The following is a 22,606-nucleotide window of genomic DNA, read 5'->3' on the forward strand; positions in this document are numbered from 1 at the left end:
ATTGACAATGATCATAAAGAAATTCAACCGCTTTAACAGCATTGTTTTTATTCCTGCTTGGATTTTTACATTTGGCGGATTTTTGTGCATATTGGCCAAATCCATCTAAACGTTTCGCTCCATGCGGCCTATTTCTAGGCAGAAACACAAAGTGCTTTAGGAAGTGTCTCAGTCTGAACCTGTCTGGAGCAATGCACCTTTTTTTTTTCTTTCTGTTACCATGACCCTCATGATCTGACCCAAATCTGGCCCTTTTCGTCTGCAGGCTGCTCCAGTCAGCTCAGAAAGTCTTGGCTTTAAGACATTTAAAGGTTGATTTCATACTGATTTGGTTATCACTCCTATGTTTTGTTAAAGCAACCACAGTGGTACCATTCTATTGCAGAAACAGGTAAAAATATTATTTAATTTTTACTGGAAAATGTTCTTTCACTCTTTCCTTAAATAGTTCTTATGATTAAACCAATATGGCGAGATAATGTTTTTTTAGGGTTTATCAAACCTTTCCTTGCAAGGACTTGGCACACATTAATGACACAGATCCAGCTTTAAACATTTGTAAAACACAAAAGAGCCATGCAGACAACAACTTGTCACATCAGCTGTTCCCAGTGTTTTTTCTTACCTTTTTTCAAACTAATATTCTACATCTAAACAGGTGAGAAGTTGTTTTCAATGATTTTAGCCTGAAGAAATTATTTCCAAAGTGTTTTCATTCCTGTTTGACAGAACGAAGAAATATCAGAAATATTTACTCCCCAGTCTGGTCACTTTAACATTTTTGGCACTATTCCCCCACTGGGTTGTTCAATTTTCCCAGCAGCAATTTCTTTACTCCCATTTCGGGATGTGTTTCAAAATTCTCCCACTTCTTACATTAGTTTCCTTTTATATATACGGCACTCAGCTTATGTCATAGAGATAAAACTTGGCTTTTAATCACAAAAAATGGCAGTCCTTTCTGCAGGTAAACAACAGGTGACGTTAACTGGAAAATCCAGATGGGATGTGCATGTCTCCAACTTTTTCCAGGTAAGTGACGGTGCTGGATGAGTGAAAGCCATCAGGAGTTCCCTCTAACTCTGATAAATCTGCAGACTTCAAATTACAGCAGCCATCTTCTCCATCCTTTTCCTGCATTAATCTTTATTAAAGCCCCACATGTGATGATCCGGGAAGCACAAATTTGTCAGTGATCTAGACACAAACTTCAATGTGGAGGATGTCTCTCGAGTTCTCGTTTATTATTATCTTACAGATAATGTGGTAATATTAATGAAGGGTTTGTCTCTTTGTGTTTTTGCATCCAAGTGCAAAGAGTTTCTCTTATAATGGCTTAGCAGACAGGTAGGAAATCAGCGCAGCAATGGCACAGATGTACGTTATGATTCCGAACACAATGGACAGCACGGAGAGCCACAGCGCCTGGCGGGAGGCTATGTTGGCTCCCTGAAAATCCCCCTGAGCTGATGCCTTGTTGGTCTGGAAAACAGAAGAAAGTGAGATAAGGATTAGCGGTTTGGGGAAAAAAATAACAAAATCAGAGAGAGGGGTATTTGTCATCATTTGTCACTGTGTCCTCCATGGCTTTCCTCCTCCACTCAGTTCAATCACTGACTAATCCCACATTATGCTCCATCCCTGAATCACAAACAGTGTACAGTGGGGGTTTTTGTGCTCCTCTCTCTCCCCGTAGTCCTTGTTTCTGACTTTGACCCCTGTTTCAGGTCGCTGTCCACAACACTGGAAATCTATCATTGTTAGTTTCTCCCTGTTTAAAAAAAACAACAAATTTTGCTTTCTCCTACCTGGACCTGTTATCTCTGACAGATTTTTTGAAACAACTGACTTTACTTTTAATATTTATTTCTATGTTGAAAAGCTCTGAAGATGTTGATGGACTGCAATAGCCTCGTATCATTTGTATGTGTTAAGGACTGAGGATTGATCATTTCAGCAGTTTGCTGATGCAGAGCTTAAACTCAGCAGTAAATCTGCAGGTTTAGGGGCTTTTTTTGTTGATGTGGTGTCAATACCTGCAATCCTGCAGAGCAGTGGAAGCACCAGTGGTATAAGGTGTCATATTTCTATAGACAATTCACGAAATAAATTTACATTTTTTAGATCCATAAATGTTGTTTACAATGCTTCTGGATTCACTCTTGTTCACATTTTTCGTCCAAGGACCTAGATATTGTTATAATATTCTAAACGGTTCCTGATGACCAGTTATCTGGGCTTTTAGGGGAAATAGTTTGAGTGTTTGGTGTAGTTGTTGGCACAGTTGTTTTACAGTCAGACTGCCCTGAGTTTAAATCCCAGCCCAGGGTGTTTTATGTGGAGTTTGCATGTTCTCAGAGTCTTTGTGTATGTTCTGTCTCTCTCTAATTAAAAACCATTTATTTCAAGTCCCTTGGCCACCCTCTAGTTAGTACATGCATGCATGGTTGTATGTCTCTGATTTGTCCTGCAGAGAAAAGCCCAGAATTAACCATTAATAACGTCTTTGAGACATTGTGTTTTAGTTTCCTCTCTCCTTGATTCAGAGTTTGAAAGGATGCAGACATCATCCAGGACTCTCCTATAAAGGAAGCTGTCCTGTGTGTCGTGGCCCTCTATTTTATTCTGCATTTAAAACAAAAAATAAAAGGTTTTCTAGTTTAAGATTACTCTGTTATTTAGTATTAGCATCTCCTCCCTTTTCAAACAATAGAATCTCTTTACTTTATGTAATGAGATGGAAATGCAAACCAAGTGCAGGGCGTTACCATGACAACATGGAAAACACAGTAAATTACCTCTGCCCTTCCCTCACCTGTTGCTGCCTACTGCCTGTAAGATGCTTAAAAGAACAATACTACATTTTGTCTGACTAACAAGAAGGAGCATTTTGTCCATCTAAACTTATTTTTATTCACTAAAAAACACAAACTGTCATGTTTTTCAGCACACTTAAAATCACAGAAAAATTCACAGAGGCCATTTTGTGTTTCCAACATGCTTCTTTCACCATATATGCCAAAATGATTAATATTATTAGCAGTACCAAAAGCACAATAATTGTTGATGAAATGTTTTCAATGAAATAAAATAAACCAGGTTTGAAATTATTCAATGTTTTTTGTTTAAACAGCCTAAAATCTAAATGTTTTGACTCATGTTTATCAAGCTGTGAGAATTTCATTGACCACATAAATACTTGAGATGATATTTACTCTATCATTTCCATTACACCACAGATAACAAATTACCCTGGATTATATTTTATTTTCCCAAGATGCATCAACAGCAATGAGAATGACGTCAAAGCAGCCTGAAGCACCAAAACATTAACTTGATTTGACTCAATTCTTTGCTAAATTTTCAGTTATTTTTCCTTAATACCTGAAACTACACCCTGAACAAAAGCTTTGAAAGACTTTCGGGGTAAAGAATTGATGATCATGACTACTTTAAAAGAACATATTTGCTTTTACAGAGAAAAAATAATTATTTCACTTTAACTTTGTTCTTTAAATACAGAATTTTTTTTTTAAAGAATTTTGATCTAAAATCCTCAGAATATTGAAGTAAGCTGCTCAGGTTTAAAAAAACAAAAAACAAAAAAAAAACTCTTTGTCTCTAAACACTTAAAATAAAATGCTTATACTGCATATGAAACAGTTGTTAGACATGTGGTTGACAGTTTTTGGGTGAGTTTAGGTTCATACCTTCTGAGAAAGATAGAAAGCGGCGATACCCAAAGGCCAGAAGCAGCAGAGCATGGAGAAAAACGCCAGACCCAAATAGTCCTGAGGGATCATCAGAGGAAAGTTGCTGTCACTGTCCGTATCACTGAGATCATCAATGGACGAGTCCTGGGATTCAAACAGACAACATTCAGGGTGACTTCAGATCTGTGACTTTAAAACCTTGCCAGTTTCTATAGATGTTTGTCTCCTAGATCCAGATCTGCACATAAGGAATGAGGAAATGTAAATTCCTTCTGAGGATGGAAACACCAGGTTTACTTCAGCTTTGAAGAAACCGTTTCTCGCTGCTGCCAACATTTTCAGAGCTGCTTCATCTGATTCATTACAATTTATAACCTTGAATAGCTTTAAAGCCAGTAACATCATTTGGGAAAGAAAAAAACGATATGCATTAAAATAAAGACCTTCAAGTTGAAGGTCCTATTAAATCTTAAAGCTTGCAAAGATAATCTGCTTCAAAACTAATTCACAGCTCATGAAAGCAGGAGAAATACGCTAGTTTCATTATGTTCACGTCTTTTACAGAATCAGACAAATTCACTTGTGACTTCATGGGGTTATAGTCTGAATGTGCACAAGCTTCCCTGACTGCAGGCTATCCGTGACTCATAAATCTGTGTATAATTCTCTATATTCAATCTGACTTCCTCGACCCGACCCTGCTACTCTGCTTGTTTCCTTTTTTTTTCTTACATGAACAAGCTGGACGTCCTAAAAACACTGTTTTGTTTATTGCACATAAACCAATCTTTTTAAAAGCTCCTTAAAATTACTGGGAAAGTCCCAAAATGCTTTAGGAAGAAATAATGCTGACAATTTATTTATAGTTTATTTCTATTATGTGCTGTTTATAAATTGCATGGTTTCTGCATCTGCATATGGCAGTCATTATCTGATCATGCTACAGGACCTGTTGGCTACAGACAAGGATTAACTAAACACTTAAACTATATTGCACATTTAAACAAAAAAAAAAAAAAATGGAGGTTTAAATAGTAGCAATATACCTGCAGCTCATGCACAAGTCACTGTTCTGTTTTAATTTGATTAATATTAATCTGATTCAGGTATCTGCTTTGCTGCCATGCACAGCTGGTGCAGGTAGGGATTTTCAACATGCAATTCACAAATCACCATCTGCCATGAATGCCTGTCCAACTGTGAGTCCTGTGGGATGTAAATTCATCCATCACTGGACAGGTCAGTTAAATCCACTGCAGTGGACTCAGTGCAGCGCAGCACTTTATGCCTTAGCTCAGGTGCACTGATACGACTTCTATTCAAAGCTGACACCAATAAGCAGGAAAAAAAAAGAAAACAGCAACCTCAGTTTAACTTGCAGTGACTGAAGGAAGCCCTGTTTAGATCCTGGTGAGAAGTTTTTTTTATAAGTTTGTTCTTACTGATTGTACATCTTTGTATGAATTGAATGCTGCTCTCAAACAAAAACAAAACTTGAACCAGTGTTCGCTTATATAATATGTACAGCATCTGTTAACAACTGCAATAAGGTTAATAATATATCTCATACTATCCCTTCCACTCAGACAATCTGAAAATGCATCAATTTGGTCTACAATAAACTAACATGTTCAAAGTCAGACAAGTGATGACAATTGATGCATTTAGGGAACATTACTTGTGAAAGATGTGATCAATAAAATTGTTGTTTGAGGCAAACCTGAGGCCAAATCTTTTTTTCTATCCATATTGCATTATTAATGGGGAAGTGGTGGCGTAGTGGTTAGTGCATAGAGCTTGGAATCCTAAGGTTCAGATTTCGAGCCCCACAGATTGCAACTCAGGCTCCAATTAAAGAGCTCCTGATGGCCTGTGGAAAAATTTGACAGAGTGGGTTTTTGCAGACATACCTATGTTGTTTTGTCATTGTTGTTTTTGACTCCGTGCTTCGGAAATCACGCTATCAAAGGCACTCTACATGTCATGCTTTGACTTTAACTGGTCAAGCACATGAAATCTTGACTCATCCAGATGATAGTCATCATGCTCAGTTTGTGAAGAATGTATCAGAATCACTTATTCAAATCAAAAAATTATTTTGCACATGTTTTTTTGCTTTGTAGTCTTAGCAGTCTCTGTGCATGCACCCATCAATCATTGTGACCGCAATGTCCCTCACCATCTGACTGGGGGAAGACCAAAATGGTACAAACTATTTAGTTTCAAATTTCAGCTGAAATTCTGCTTTTTCAAATTAAGTTCTTCCGATTAGAACAAACAGAGCAGCCATATATGTTTTCCACAAAGCCAAGTCAAATATTTTCAGTATTTTGCTTCAGCAGAGGATGTAAATCTGATCGTTCTCCAATGAACTTAAAAAAAAAATATATATATATATAGGAATGTAGCTAAGCAGTAACACCAGAACATTGTCACTATATATGGTTGTTGTTTGCCTTAAAGATACCATATTTCTGTTTTTTGTTTGCTCCAAAAGAGATTATATGGAATTCATACAATCTCAGCTGTGTTAGTACCTGTGCTAAAGCATCAAAGTAGCTTTATATAACCTGGCTTTGTGATAGAAAGAGCTGAATCGCTGCCTACCTTGAATGCATTGCTCATATGCCTATTTTAGGTTCCTCTTCAGCCTCCAGTAGCTCTACAGAGAGCATAAAGGTCTCTGGTTTCATACAAAAATACAGTAAGACAAGTTGGGAAAGGAAAAAGTGAGCTATATGTCAGCATTTCACGGAGAAAAGCTAAAAATGTGTGTTTTAATCTGGTTTGTGATGCTGGTAAAACACATTATTATTTCTGTAACAGAGATTTAATAAGCAACAAGAAATACCGGTAACTTGTTTATAAAAACACAGCTTAGCATATGGATGTTTTTCTGAACTTTTAATAATTATGCCTTAATCCTTTTAAGTTACGTCAAGGAGAAGACGGCTGTGTTAAAAGATGGAACAGTCAGAAGGATAATAAACCAAATTTCTGACTAACCGCTGCAATTCAGTCACAATACGGCTTCAAAAGCAAAAGCAGAATCATCATAAACCCTAATAAGCATGTTTCTGATGTTTCTTCATCTCTCTTTCTTCCTCTTTAATATTATTTTCAATACTTTTTTTTGCTGCCTAACTTATTTATTTAGGATTTTCTGCTAAACATACACCTTTTTACAGGGAGATATGCCACATGCCATTTTATGTTTGCAAGGGACCTGAGCCTGTTTGCATATTTTATTGTTGAAGGTGCAGTGGATCATTTGTTGGAGAGATTTTTATTGATGGCTGGAAGGTATGTGCATGCAGGGACAAAAAATGAAATAAATTAGCTCTCCAAATACTTACGTTTATCTTAAAGTTGATTTACTTGATTTAAACCAGTATTTATCTTGTCTATGTTTAAATAGTTGTATTCTCATTATGTTTTTTTTATATCAATTGTTAGGACAGATTCAACCATTCTGTGATTTCATGAGGCCTTTTCTTACATCAGAGTCAGGAAGTAGGTCGTCCTCATCATCCATGCTGTAGGCAGCACTATGGAAGTCCTGTGTCTCAGCCAGCAGCTTCCTCTCCAGCGCTGAGCCAGGCCGAATGTCCACAAAGGTGGTCTCAAGATAGTCCTTGCTGAGAAGGTCTGTTTGGCCCCACAGGGGGCCCGTTGGGTAAAAGGACTCCAGGGTGCGGGGTAAGGAGCAAGGGTCCAGCAGCTGCTGATGCTGCAGCTCTGGAGGATGTCCACAATAACCCCTCCAAGCCAAAGGAGGATATGCTCTGTCCTCCTCACGCTTCACCAAAATGCCCTTAAAAAGCCCAACTGGGGCCTGTCCCAGTCCAGTTCCCTGCCCTGATGCTTGTTTGTTACTGGTGCTTTCTCCCAGAATAGGGTGCTCCAGCTCATCTATATTCTCCATCCGTCTTTTTAAAAAGCAAGTGCACAGGAGGCCATCACATCAACAGGCGGATGTAATCTACAAATCGGTTGGCAGAGCGCTTGCCCTAAGAGCCTTCAATGGGTTTATACAAAGGCAGCTGCTTTGATGGCTTTACTGTTTCAGTGATAATCCATGTTTAATCCTATTCTTTAATTTTTCTCTTGTTATGACGCTGGGTCCAAAGGACAACAGCACATGCCCAGATTTATCCTGGTGGAAGCAGCTCCTGAAGGCCGTCAGATGCCCGGGGTTGTGTTGGATTATTGAAGAAGATGTTTTCCTGATGTCAAAAACAGTTTGTGTCAAACATGACTGTTCAGTGTTGGTCCCATTTGGCCCGTCTCATGTGACCGAATCACATCAGCGTTCAGAAAGTTTGCTCTCATACAACAGTACTAACCCAAAAAAGTAATGCTTAAAGTTATTAATGAGGTTGAGGTTTGAAAAAGGGCTCAGACAGGAAAGGAGAATGGATTAGAAATGAATAAATAGCTGATATTAAATATTAAAAAAAAGTTTTCTAGGTGCTGTGGCATCAAGCCAGGTGTTTGTTTCGCTCAGTTGGAGACTTTCTGTAGGATGAAGACAATTTCTCACATTGATGCTGTTAATAGATTGGAAATCTGAACTGTGAAAACAATAAAGCGACAGTAATAGAATCCCAGTGCACCTTGGCTTGCAAGCATCCCTGTTCTTCTTTTAGTTGCTGTAGGAAATGGTGATGAGAAAAAGGTCCTCAGATGCTGATTTATGGCTTGGGTTTAGCTCATCAGTAGGGAAACTATTCCGTGTGACAAATGCACCCCATTCCTTTAAGAAGTTTCTCATTCAGGAGAGATGAGGAGCTGTTTAAGTCTTCATACGGCTGTCTAACATGGATGTTGAAATCTGTAAAAAAAAGAGTAAAGCCACAAACATTTAGATTTGAAAATTCAACACATGATTTCTGCACATGGATCAGTGCTGTGGAAAATATAGCCATACAAATTTCTTCATATTAAATAATAAAAATACTTTAGATATTAGTTAAGGATAACCTACATATGTGATATCACAATCATAAAATATTAACCATATTTTTAAAAAGCTAAATTTAATTTTATCTGCCATTTTTAATATCAGGCTGATGGAAACAAAATGTATTTCCCCCCAAAACCTGTTTGATAACATGAAGCAGACTGAATGATCTGAAAAAGTAACACATCATGCCCTGATCCACAGGTTAAACAACAGACAAGAATCAACATGACACATATATGTCAGTATGGAAATGTTTAAGGAAACCATTTCTGTTTTAAAAAATAGTTTTTTGTGGCACTAGATGCCGCTTATTTGTAGTATTCAGGCAAAAACATGCAGAGAAAGAAGAGGGGAAAACATTCAACAAATGTTGCAGGATTGGGAATCAAACCCTGGATGGGTCCTAGAAGGACTGATAGCCTCCGTAAACATAGTGCTGGCCATACTCCTTTACCACACACCGGCCTCTGAAAAACTATTTTTAAAGCTTTGGGACTGCAGGAAATCATAATATCCCAATTAAACATCTAAAGCTCTGCAGTCCTCACTTTCCTTTTATAGGATCAGTTTTAAAGACTACCAATCCCCAGTGGATTCCATAAAAACAGTTTGTGATCTGATAGGACAAAAGTGAACCTTACTGAGTAGAATATGACATAAAACCCTCAGCATTTTTTTTTTCTAAAGAAGAACATTATACTAACAATAAAGCGTAAAGTTGTACTTGCTGGCTCAGGTATCTCTGGATGGGGGAGTGTTGGCCTAGTGGTTGGCGCAGTGTGCTCTGAGAAGGTTGCAAGTATCCGGTTCAATCCCCAGAGCCTCCACTCTGGCTCCCTGAGCAACAACCTTAACCACACGCTGCTCCCCGGGTGCTGCACAGTCGCAGCCCACTGCTCCCCAGGGGGATGGGTTAAATGCAGAGGGTGACTTTCTGCATTGTGGGATTAACAGAGTTCAATTATTAGTATTTTTAAGTCCTGTAAGGCTTGTTATTGGTGCCAGGTAATTTTTTTCTCTAACATAAAACCCTACAGACGAATGTAGTAATACAGCAGGACAATGATCCAAAGCAGAGCAGCGAGTTCATCTGTGAATGACTCAAAAGGTAAATTAAAAGGGTTTTTAGTGGCCTAGTTAAAATCTGGACCTAATTCTGTTCCTTTTTTACATTGTGGCTGTTTGAAAAAAAATAGATAGATAAGAGTAAGTCAAAGTTTCCCATATGTACATACTTTTTGTGAATTATCACAAATGTTTGTTTGAAACTTTTAATAATACAAAACGTTAACGCTTTTGTTCATTTTTCTAGGACTTTGATGCCTCTCAGTCTCCAGTGGAAACTTTAAATATTTCCACAGCTGGATGATTTGGGCTTATCCATCTTTACTACATCAAAAATGAAAAACAATTAAAGTTCATTTTAATGACTCTTGTGGTGCTCATTGAACCAAAAAAAAGGAAACTGCTGTGTTGCTAATAATTAACTAATTTACTCTGTTTCTGCAACCCAAGTTGATTCATAATGTAATTCTCTGAGCTCAGATTAGTTTAATTAGCTCAGTGTCAGCTCAGAGTACTTCGATATGGATGGCCACCCATTGAGATTTCATTACAAAAAAAAAGAAAGGCTCATTGGAGGTTGTATTTTATGAAGCAATTGATTAAAAAACGAGATTGGAGAAGAAACAATGGAGCAGACGTGAAAAACGCTGAAACTCTGCATGCACCAGATGTTATCATGAGTTTGTCAGGGAGTCTCTCCAGTCAGACTTCGGTAAATACATGTTCAATAGAAAATTCTTCAAGGGTTTAATGGACCACAGTTCTGTATGTAAGCAATCAATGTAGTTTTCATTTCATTTTCCCCAAAACTTAAAATTATGCCTTTATTAAAGACTAGAATAAATATGTAAGAGGGAACTTCTAATGTAAATGTTTCCTTGCAAGAACAAATCCACATCATTTTGATAAAATAGTGCAGTGATCTGATGTGGCAGCTGATGCTACTTAGCTTCAGTTTGTCAGATTCAGTTTCATGCATCCATCCCTATACACTGAGATTGCATAAATATTTGTAAGAAAACTAGAGAAAACGTTTGGGAGGGATGTTTTTCCAACATCCGAGTTCCCTCTTAAGATTCAGGTGGAAGGAGGTATTCTATTGTATTCTGCATTGTTGCTTCTCTTTACCTAACTTTCAAGCACTTTGTATAAATTGCTCAAAATTACGTTCCTTTAGTGTTAAAATCATTACAGCTTACCACCCTGAATTTTAGAACAGATAAAAAAGGGCCATCAGCAGCCGGCAGCTGTAAACCCTCCCAGGGAAAAAAAAGGGGGAAAAAAATAAAATAGAGCAGCTAATCCTTTATTATTAACATCATAATTAACAAAAAATAACTATGCAGTCCTAGAAATGTATTCCCTTTGTTTTAATGTTTGCTTAAAAAGCAGACAATCAAAAAAAACAAAAACAAAAAACAGATTGATTAAATAAGGAGGAGATACATAAGGTTTTTATTTTGCATCAGAAAAGCTTTGAATATGAAAACAATATATTTATACTTATTTATTACTCCCAATAGCGATGTCACACATTCTGGATTCATCTCTGTCTCCTGTTATCCACTCATTAACCACACTTTTACTAACTCTTTTACTAACCTCTGTACCTTTGTTTTCTACTACTGACGTGCAAATGTTTATTCTTTTCCTTTAGCCAACTCCCTCCCATTTGCTGACAAATACTGAACGTTGTTACTACTTTTTTTTATAAATCATCTTTCTTTACTGAGCACCTGTTTTCAGCTGCAGTGAAAATATCTTTAAGTTCTACCTATAGTCTCTCTTTTAATTTCAAATTGCTAGAATATACATTTGATATATGGCTTAATTATTTAGCTGAAGACAAGTTCTCCTGTTTCCTGCTAAGTCCTCCTGAGTTCTGAAAAATACCTACTTATCAGGTGTGTTAAAGCAGGTGCAGGATGTTGGCCCTTTAGGACTTGATTTTGACATGAAGCCATGCTTCAGAGCAGTTGAGTTAAAATTCAAACCTTAAATCAATTGTGGATCTACAGTTTCAATTAAAAATGTATGTTCTTTATTCAATCTGATCATGACTATACTAAAATGTGAATAAAAATTGGCAAAACCCATTAGTCTTAGATAAACAAATATAAGTGTCAAACTTAAAGCAAACCAGCATGGAACATAAACAGTAAAGCCTTGCAGCCGGAAAAATAGTAACATGTGGTTGACAGCTAAAAACATGGAATTTATTGTTTTGTTCTTATTATCATGTGTTTTTTTTTCTCTTGGAAAATCTCTGGGATTTGCACTAGTTTGTGCAGGTTTGAAACATAAAATGTAATTGTGACACACTGAAGACTTCTTTTAAAGAAAAAGGTCAGCCATTTCAACCTTCTTTCCAATATATAACAAATAACCAGTCAAGCCTTTGCAGCGAAGATGTAACAATCAGCAGCATCTGAAGGAGAAATGCTGCTGTGAGAGAAATAATGAGAGAAGATGGAAACATGATCTTCACTGTCTTGAGTGTCTTTTCATTCCAGTGTTGATAATGAAGTGTCATTTCACCAAACTATACTGTATAATAGCTCATCAGTAAGTATTTAAAACAGCTTACGGTGGATTCAAAAACACGCCTCAACACACTACAGGAAAAAAGGAGCCTGTATAATTGGGTATTTTTAGTTGATGTGGTGCAAAGAGTTTTATTCTTTCCTCACCTCCTGCAAGGGAAGCACCTCTTGGTTTGAACAAGCAGAGTTATTTCCAACACGGACACGTCTGCCTCCCTCTCATAAACAACATGTGAACACGCTCTCCCAGCCTCCCCCTACTCCCCTGCCCTCCTTCCAATCCCTGCAGCCTCATTCTAGGAGGAGATGCACTCAGCTTTATTACACCTCCCCACACACACACACATTCCTCCTCTGCCCATCCACTGTAGAAAGGTTTCTGTCAGCTGTATTATAAGTCTGCCTCCTTTTTCTGACTAAAGCTCGTAAAACATCTAGTCAGGTGAAGAGGAGCCTGCAAGGACACCACTGCAAATCATCGCCGATCCTAATCTGCTCTCCTGCTTTCATATAGGGTTTTCTCTAACACATCTGCTCTGTTAATGTTACCCCTACATAGTCCTACAAAATTTTGCAGAACGACTGAGCAAACCGTCTTTAATGAAAAGCAGAGAAATCCCACTATAATGTTCAGCTAGAGAAGCGTCTCTGCCGTCTCTCATGAGGATTTTCAGCAACTCTGCGGTCTTAACTAATTATCCTGGAAGTATCTGCTGTAATGTTTCAGCTGATACAATTTAAAGCGGATGCAGATAAAAGCAGGAGCTGCACATCCTTGCAGGCTCTAATAAAAAGACATCTTGACTAACAAAGATCTCAGGGAGAGGAGACCCGAGCGTGCTTTTGAGACATGCCAAAGGAACAAGAAAAATGAGTGCCCTGCTGCTTATTAAATGGCCCTATTGATTTCATTTCCAAACCCCTTTCTCCTTCTGCCTCTGCCTGATGAGTGCAGAGGAAACCGAACAGGAAAGATAAGAAAAGAAAAGGGAAAAAAAAAACATGCAGGAACATTGAGGGCTCAAAGTAACACCATGTTCCTATGGAAACACATTCACTGTCAAGTGGAGCGCTCACTGCAGGAGAAATGAAGCTGAGGCTAATTTACCATTTCAGTACTGCTCCTCCGCTTGGCTCGATAAACACTGCCATTGCCGTACCTTCGAGTAAGGAGATTTCTGTCATTTTAAAGCTCCATAGGCTGGTTAATTTGCTCTGCATGATTAAAAATAAATACAGTCACACCAGGGGGTGACTGTATATGAAGCCTCCTGTGCAGAATATGCATGCATAAACTCTAATCAATCAACAGCGTGGCCCTCTCTGACCTCTGACACACACAATGTATTCTGTTTCCAGCTCACAACAGTCAAACTACAGGAGCTGCAGTCATTTGCAGCCTTGCATCATTTACTTTTACAATTGCATGCATCGAACTCATACCAAAAAAACCCACACAGCTAGTGATCGTGCGCAGAGAAATAAGAAGTCATCCATCTGCAATATGTTGCACATGGTTCCAGGATCTCTCTGGAGGGTGTGGGTTGTTTAGTATGTGAGGGACATGGAGTACACAGTGTAGAGGGATTGGCTACAGCTCACAATGTTATGCTTTTTGACACGTTAACTATATATACACTATATTGCCAAAAGTATTTGCTCACCCATCCAAATTATTGGAATCAGGTGTTCCAATCACTTCCATGGCCACAGGTGTATAAATTCAAGCACCTAGGCATGCAGACTGTTTTTACAAACATTTGTGAAAGAATGGGTCGCTCTCAGGAGCTCAGTGAATTCCAGCGTGGAACTGTGATAGGATGCCACCTGTGCAACAAATCCAGTCGTGAAATTTCCTCGCTCCTAAATATTCCACAGTCAACTGTCAGCTGTATTATAAGAAAATGGAAGTGTTTGGGAACGACAGCAACTCAGCCACGAAGTGGTAGGCCACGTAAACTGACGGAGCGGGGTCAGCGGATGCTGACGCGCATAGTGCGAAGAGGTCGCCAACTTTCTGCAGAGTCAATCACTACAGACCTCCAAACTTCATGTAGCTCAAGAACAGTGCGCAGAGAGCTTCATGGAATGGGTTTCCATGGGCGAGCAGCTGCATCCAAGCCATACATCACCAAGTGCAATGCAAAGCGTCGGATGCGGTGGTGTAAAGCACGCCGCCACTGGACTCTAGAGCAGTGGAGACGCGTTCTCTGGAGTGACGAATCGCGCTTCTCCATCTGGCAATCTGATGGACGGGTCTGGGTTTGGCGGTTGCCAGGAGAACGGTACTTGTCTGACTGCATTGTGCCAAGTGTAAAGTTTGGTGGAGGGGGGATTATGGTGTGGGGTTGTTTTTCAGGAGCTGGGCTTGGCCCCTTAGTTCCAGTGAAAGGAACTCTGAATGCTTCAACATACCAAGACATTTTGGACAATTCCATGCTCCCAACTTTGTGGGAACAGTTTGGAGCTGGCCCCTTCCTCTTCCAACATGACTGTGCACCAGTGCACAAAGCAAGGTCCATAAAGACATGGATGACAGAGTCTGGTGTGGATGAACTTGACTGGCCTGCACAGAGTCCTGACCTCAACCCGATAGAACACCTTTGGGATGAATTAGAGCGGAGACTGAGAGCCAGGCCTTCTCGTCCAACATCAGTGTGCGACCTCACAAATGCGCTTCTGGAAGAATGGTCAAAAATTCCCATAAACACACTCCTAAACCTTGTGGACAGCCTTCCCAGAAGAGTTGAAGCTGTTCTAGCTGTAAAGGGTGGACCGACGTCATATTGAACCCTATGGATTAGGAACGGGATGTCACTTAAGCTCATATGTGAGTCAAGGCAGGTGAGCAAATACTTTTGGCAATATAGTGTATATATATATATATATATATATATATATAGTTCTCCAGCTTCCTCACACCACCCAAAAAAAGCATCTTTAAGTTGTCCTTAGTAATGCTTGTGTGTGTTCATAGATGTACATCTTTGTGTGTCTCTGTGTTGCCCTGCGCAACCCAGACAGACTGGCGACCTGTCCAGGTTATACCGCGCCTCTCGCCTATAGGCTGCCAGAGATAGGCACTGGACCCTGACAGAATAAGCAGGAGAAGATGACTATAGAAAGATGACTATATAAAAAAAGATTAAATTATTGGTTAAAAATAACAGTGGAATGAAAGTTTGACTAATAATATTCAAAACTGGAGCGAAAATAAGGCTATTATTTTTCAGGTGTTTTTTGGTCATATGCTTGTTGTTTACATATGTTCCATAAAGTCTTCATATCTTTCATTTGATTATTTCTTTATAAAGGAATTAACTGATTTACAGTGGTGTCAAAAGTACACACATTTGTTACTTAAGTAGAAGTATAGATACTGCAGCTTGAAAACACCCTGGTAAAAGTTGAAGCATCAACTTGACCTCTTTACTCAAGCAAAAGTGTATGTGCACAGTATGTGCTCCGAAAACTATTTAAAGTAGGAAAGTATAAAGTAACCTTTTAAATAAACAGCCAGAAGCCACTACATGAATTGAAAGCTCAATTTTTCAACTATTTCGAAAAATTCTTTGAGATAGGGCCAAGGATGAGGGAGGTCTTGTTGGTCTCCATCTCCATCTCCCAATACGCTCTCACCTGTGTCAGATCTGTCAGACATTTCGACATCTTTTTTCTGAAACCGACATTGTAGCATTGCATAGACAATTTGTGTTTGCAGTTTGAAGAACACCTGCTTGCTTCTGATGATTTCCTTTGGCGTCAGCAAAATTTGACGAATAGTTAACCATTAAGTGTTTGCATTATATGACTCATCCAATTACATCCAATGATCTACATTGGATGGTGCACATGACGTGAAATAAATATTTATAAACATAAAACCAAAGCCAAGAGTAGCGAATAACTTTTTTTTTTTATGTAAGGAATAGAAGGTACAGATACTTGTGTGAAAATGTAATGAGTAGAAGTCAGAAGTAGGAAGGAAAATAAGTAATGGAATAAAGTATAGATCGTTGCTTGACACCTCTGCTGATTTATGAGTTATTTCTTGCACGTGGCTACCACTGCATTCTAGTTCATCCATTTATGTCAGTATTTGTGTTTTTTGCTTTGTTAATGGTTCCTTTATTTCCTAGTTTGGATCCCTCTCTGTTAATACCAGTAGTTCAACTAGCTCAGTGTTCCTGTTTTCCTTCTCTCTCAGCTGTTTCACACTTTTCCACTCATTAATGTTCATGTATTCAGCTCTGTTGTTCATTGTTCATTCCAAAGCATGTTTAAGCTTTTTCATGTAAAATAAGACAGAAAAGTTATTACCTTTTCTAAGAGTATGGGTACCTCAAATATCAATTCAGTTGCGTTAGTTCGGTGTCATTATCTTGGCACTGATGATTGGTCTGATTACTCATTCCATTCACCTGCCTATCACCGCCCAGTTCTCTTTACTGTTCATCTGTTTTACCCGCTTCAGGCTCTAGTCATCGATGCCAGATTATTTTGAGCCTATGGTGAGAGTTCTCTAGCGTTCCTGATGTTGTTGATTACCTGATCCTGACCCGCTCTTCCTCGGGACCTCTGAGTCTGCCTATCCCTATTCTGATCTGTTTGCCTGAACTGTCTTTGGACTGCTGCTGGATTTCCCGACACCGTACTGCAACTCTTTGGACCTCTGATCTCATGGCTATGACTCCTGAGCGTGTATTCAACACTGGCTTTGTAATGTAAAACCCTTTTTTAATTGCCCCAAAATGAGGAAATTCCCTCTCTGCATTTGGGGAGTGGTGGGCTGCCATTATGTGGGGTCGGGGGTGCAGTGTGGGATTGAGGGTTTTATGCAGGAACCCAGAGTGGAGGCTGTGGGGATTGAACCAAGTACTTGCAACCTTCTCAGAGCACAAGTGCACTGCTCTAACCACTAGGCCAACACTCCCCCTAATTTAACTTTTATTGATCTCACATTAGAGAAATTTACCTCTGCATTTAACCCATCCCCTTTGGGAGCAGTGGGCTCCCATCATGGGCTGCTTGGGGAGCAGTGTCCAGTTAAGGTTCTTGCTCAGAGACCCAGTTCAAGCAGTGGCAGTCTGCTCGAACTCAGAACCTCAGGATTCTATGTTCTATGCCCTAACCATTAGGCCCCCACTCCCCCCAGAGGCTTTATCCTCTGGATTATCCTACTTCCTTTGTGTGCATGGTTCTGATTTTCTGCCTGTTTTCCGACCTCCAGGACTTCAGCGTCTGGGACTCTCTGAGTTGTGCCCGCCTCGTCTTGCAAAAAGATTGCATAATTTGGTATTTTATGTTGGCAAAAGAGCAGCAGCCTGCAAACATGGAAACCAGTGAGAGAAACATCAAAAGTCTCAACCTTTGAAAGCCTTGGCATCCTTCAAACATACTTTCACAATTTACTGTAAATCCTCTTACTCATCATCCTCATCTCTCTTGACTGGATAACCTGCACAACAACCGCACATCAGTAGGTACGGTATGTGTTTTGTGTGTTGGAACACAAGGTGTCATTCTTACTTATTGCTCCTTTACAACCTCTGACAGGAGGATAAGGGTAAAAAAGTTTGGGTCATACAATGATTTTTAAAATCAAGTGATAAAAAAAGAAAATTGGATCCTGAATAGAACAGGATGACATTTGAAAGCCCACCAAAGGTGCAATGTGAGGTCATTTTGTAGCTTCCTTGCAGTCACAAAATCTGCAGCTTGGAGAAACTGAAAGCATCTAAGTAAAGAAATAGAGGATAAGTGTTGTTACATTTGTAAGACAAACAAATGACAATTTTTTGGTTTCCAAATGGACTTTAAAGGAAGTGGTTGCCACTTAAATTACCCAACAGGTAAAAGAGGATAAACAGGAAAAACTTTTCCCTTCATGGACTTTTAGGAGGAATTAAGAGCCTTTAACAAGCTGAACTTTTATATTGATGTAAGATTTACTACACAAAAATATAGCAGGTAAAATATAATAAAATAAATGAGCTATACCACTTAGTTGTCAATATTGATCTAGATTTCATTCAAATCACTCTTTTGGAAGTGTTAAACAGTTAACACTGTGACAAAGATGGAACAACACTGTATAATGTGAAATGTTAACACTATACCCCAATGTTGAATTTATGTAACAGTATTGTCAAAAGTTAACACCACAAACTAGTGTTAATTATTCTCCTATTCTTGGTGATGAGCTTCATTTTTGCCAAGGCAGCTCAGGGGTACACCAACAGAAGTCAGGTGGCTGTACTCTGGCACCACTGAGCCATCTGACCACCATCGGTGACCAAGGCCTGTGAAATGTCTTGTCGGAGATGGACTGAGCTTGGATTTGAACCATCAACCCTCGGAATCCCTTCTGTTTTTGGATTCAACTCCACAGATTAACAACAACAAAGACTAACTATTGGAAAGTTACACTAGACGTCACAGTGTTGAATTAACTGTTTTTTTCTGAAATTATACAACATTAAAATTGAAAATTTATCACATGTGATTTTGCTGTGTATCGTCATATGCACATTTTAAAATATATTATCATAAACTGAATCTGAATCAACAGTTGATTTATTTAAAAGTTTATAAATTGTTTTAGAAATGGACTATAACAATACATATCCCAGCACTCTTCTATCTGTAGTGACAATATAAAAAACATGGCTTGAATGGTGAAGGATATATAATGGTATGGACAGCCTAATTGGTAACATCATCGCTGCTGCATATTGCACCTGTATCTCAGCATTCTGGTGCTTCATACAATGGTTTGTTGTTTAACAGAGACAGTTGTCTTCTGCAACAAAAGACTTGTTCAAAGTCAGCCATCTGGGAGAGTTTGGACTGTGTGTTGATCTAAAAAACAGAGTCTAGTCTTTTTGAGATTGCTTGTCGTGTGTTTTAGGTTAGAATTTCACGAACTGAATTCAAACAGCAAATAACTGCATAGAGAATCCTAAATATAACAAAATAGAAGCAGGCCTAAATAGTCTCAACATGGGTTTTATTTACTTTTTTACAGGATGTGCTTAATTCATAGTTTTTTTTAAAGCTGTCACACAGCACTCCGATAAGTTGGAGTAGAAATGTAGGATTTCTCTAACCTACAAAGGATCAAATTATGCAAACAGACTCAAATTTATAATCTAATGATAATTAAGTTTTTTAGAGATGTCACCTCTCTGCTACGATCCAAACTGTCAGCCAACATTGAAAGGGAAAATTGTTGGAACTTTTCAGGAAAAGCCCACCAGAACCCCCAATGATCAAGTTTTATTTTTTCATCCTGTTCTGTTGTTGTTTTTTTTTGTCCTATTATTTTTCCATCTGAGCTATAATGTGAAAAAAGGATCAGAAAATGTAATTTAAATGACAAGTTTCAAATTCTATGAAGTGTTAAAATTTTCTTTAAATTAAGAGAAAGTCTTTATTAAATTAAGAGGTTTGGATCATTTGAGCATTTTAAAGTAAGAACAAATATTAAATATAGATGTGTCTCAGTTATTAGTGTGAAGTTATGGAATGGACTTCCAGAAAATGAACTATGTACTTCCTTGTTAATTTTTAAAGAAGGCTCAAACAGAAAAGAATAAGTGACTATCATCAAAACATATGAGAAAAGAAAAGTATGAGAACACAAATCCAAATTTTGTTTTCATAAGTTAGATTTGCATATGAAAGAGTATTGTAAAGCTGTATTAGCATTATTTCTCTGCAACATAAAAGCTTTGTGCATGTGTGCATATGTATATGTGTATGTATAGAATTTTTTGCCGTCTTCAATTTCTTTTTGCAATAATTTAAATTAACCAAAAAGAAAATCATAATCATCAAGCTTGTTTTTATTTTATTTTTTTTTAAGAAACATTATTTGTGGTTTCAAAAAAGCTGTGAACATGTCTTTAAAACCTCACATCTATTGACAAGAGTCAATTACTTCTCTGCTGCCCATTCTGCACGGTTGTCATCCTGACTGTTTACATCATCTCAACTGCAGCATAGTGTCCTGCATATGCCTGCTTGTGTTTATTACTGAGAGAAAAAAACTGCATTGCGATACCTTGGGCAGCTGCATTAAGTGTGTTAAAAAAGAAAATTCATTGAAGTCGAGTAGTAAAAACAACATGTGTTCAATAACAAAACCTTTGTGCAGTGTGGGACATCTGAGTAACAGGCTTCATGCAAACACAACGGGAGCAGTGATGGACTGTAGCTTATCAACTGGAATCTGAGTAATAACTCATATTTATTTTGTTAACCATAAAATTGTAACCCTTTTTCCTTTAGTATCTAGATGTTTGTTACCTTATTAAATAATATTTGCAAGCATCACGGTCTGAAAATGAGCTTAGATTAAAATATCCCTTTGATTGTAAAGCTAAGGTTGTATTCAGTTAACTAAAAGCTCGTTATAAAATTGCTTTCTTTTATTTGTAAGACTATTTAGCTACCAGATTTTTCTGTTTTTAGGCATTAAAAAAGCTGTGCATCTCATTGTTCAACTTCTGCTGAAATATAGAGATGGGTGACTATTACACTTTTATAGTAATATAGTAATATTATTATTGATCAAACTGAAATTAGTTTTGTTTCTGTTTTTATTGCTTTTCTTTATGTGTGTATGACTGCAGAGCCAGCCTGCAATTTACAATAACAGCTGTACACAATGAAAATAAATTATATTCTGTTCTTTTAATTATGCATATGATTTTCTAAACATTGCTTCTTAATCAGCTATATTAACCTCACCTTCTCTAGTTTTATATTTGTCTTTTTTGTTTGCATGATTTCTGCATTAGCATTTAACTCCTGAAACGTAATACTTTTTTAAACCTTCTGACTATTTTCTAAGTTTGTCTGAACATTATGTTTCTTTGCTGTAATTGTTGTGTTTTTTTTTGCCAATAGCTCAGACCACAGTCTGATTGGAGTGCTGTGTGCCCACCCACAACAGAGAAAGCCCCTGCTCTTAATCAAGACTCCTGGCAAGCGAAGCACACTGCGTGTCCTATTGTTTGGGATGTATTTTCACATTTTGTCCCCCTGCATGAAACAATAAATGCTGTAAAGCATCCAAATTTAGAACCTTGCAAATAGTTAGAAAACTCACTACCTTTATCTGGCTGCAAATCTTTAAATCTTTTCACAAGGCTTCTTATACACCAGTAGGTAGACCAGAAGTGGTAAACAATGGAGCATTGCAGTATGTATTTACACGAAGGGGTTGCTCTGCAGCTACAGGGTTTACCCTAAGTTCTCCTGTGTATTTTCATAGGAAAAGGACTGTTACAGCAAAAAGAGCTTTTGCTGAAACATAGATTATTTAAAGGTGTATCATCAAGACACAGGGCTGATTCAGTGTAAAAAGAAAAAAAAAAAAAAACAGAGCTCTGCAATGCTGCAAAGAAATCCAGCAATGGCATGAGTCGATCAGAATTGCATAAATGCGCTTATGTGCAATTTATGATTATATGTAAAAAAAAATCATTCTTGCTTTATCAATTCATGTAAACAAACTTAAAAGAATGCCTGAAATGATAAAATCTTCCACTGAATATTTTCTTACCTTCAAAGTGGCTCCGTGCTGACCTGTCAGGATGAGCCCTCCTGTCCCAGCTGAAGGTATCTACACCAATAAAGAATTTGAGTCCAATCCTTTTTTATGTCAAGAATGTGGGAAGTTTTACTAAAAATATCTAAGTGCAGAGCTGGGCATGCACAGGGAACTGTACACGTGTTTGTGTGGGAGCTTTAAAGGAGGAATTGGAAGGCAAACTTGTCAGCATCCCTTTGGCTGCTTGGATGAAGATGTAAAATCTTCTCAGCCTGGCAGTAGAAGCCTGCATCCTTTGTCAGAGACTCTCCATCTCTTCCAGGCTGAACATCTCCAGTATGCTGCATCCACACCTCCTCCTCCTCGCCAACAGGAGAAGGTATTTCCTTAATCTTTGCTATGGTTACTGTGTCAGCTTTTGCTTGTCATTCCGACTTTACCTCTGTCTCCTCCTCTTCTCCTCTCTGTCCTCTCCCTCTCCTTTTTTCTCACTCCAATGCTTGTACAGCCTGATAAACTGGGTCCTAAAGCCTGCTGGTACACTACCTGGTGCTATTTGTCATTTCAATCACTAAGTGGTCCCCCTAAGAACAGTAAATGGACAGACATGAGAAGGGAGAGTATTTTGCCTTTCTTTTTTCTCTAAGAGGATTAGTGAGGTTACAGCTTGATTTTGGGTTTAGATTATGATTGGGGTTAGAATAGATGTTAAGGTTAGCAGTAGCGGAAAAAATATGTGTGTGGTCTTCAAAATTTTGGA

General features: G+C 38.2%; 1 protein-coding gene across 1 annotated transcript; it reads right to left on the reverse strand.

The window, feature by feature from the left end:
* Positions 1-528: 528 nt before the first annotated feature.
* tmem91 (transmembrane protein 91) lies at positions 529-22,326 on the reverse strand. Its single transcript, XM_038288494.1, has 4 exons — positions 21,859-22,326; positions 7,213-8,547; positions 3,711-3,857; positions 529-1,482 (listed from the first exon to the last, which is right to left on the reverse strand). Exons 2-4 carry the CDS (start codon positions 7,636-7,638, stop codon positions 1,327-1,329), a joined length of 729 nt encoding a protein of 242 aa, XP_038144422.1. The 5' UTR covers positions 7,639-8,547; positions 21,859-22,326; the 3' UTR covers positions 529-1,326.
* Between the last annotated feature and the right edge of the window lie 280 nt (positions 22,327-22,606).

Source organism: Cyprinodon tularosa, unplaced genomic scaffold, assembly GCF_016077235.1.
Source record: "Cyprinodon tularosa strain WSP-4 unplaced genomic scaffold, ASM1607723v1 ctg257, whole genome shotgun sequence".
In the NCBI taxonomy this organism is placed as follows: Eukaryota; Metazoa; Chordata; class Actinopteri; order Cyprinodontiformes; family Cyprinodontidae; genus Cyprinodon; species Cyprinodon tularosa.

Bases quoted from the DNA above. Each gene is read 5' to 3' on its own strand.
- tmem91 (XM_038288494.1), bottom strand. From the start codon at position 7,638: ATGGAGAATATAGATGAGCTGGAGCACCCTATTCTGGGAGAAAGCACC. The intron at 3,858-7,212 runs GTAAGAAAAGGC...TTTGAATCCCAG, and splicing joins ACCTACTTCCTGACTCTGAT to GACTCGTCCATTGATGATCT. The intron at 1,483-3,710 runs GTATGAACCTAA...TCTGTTTTCCAG, and splicing joins CTTTCTATCTTTCTCAGAAG to ACCAACAAGGCATCAGCTCA.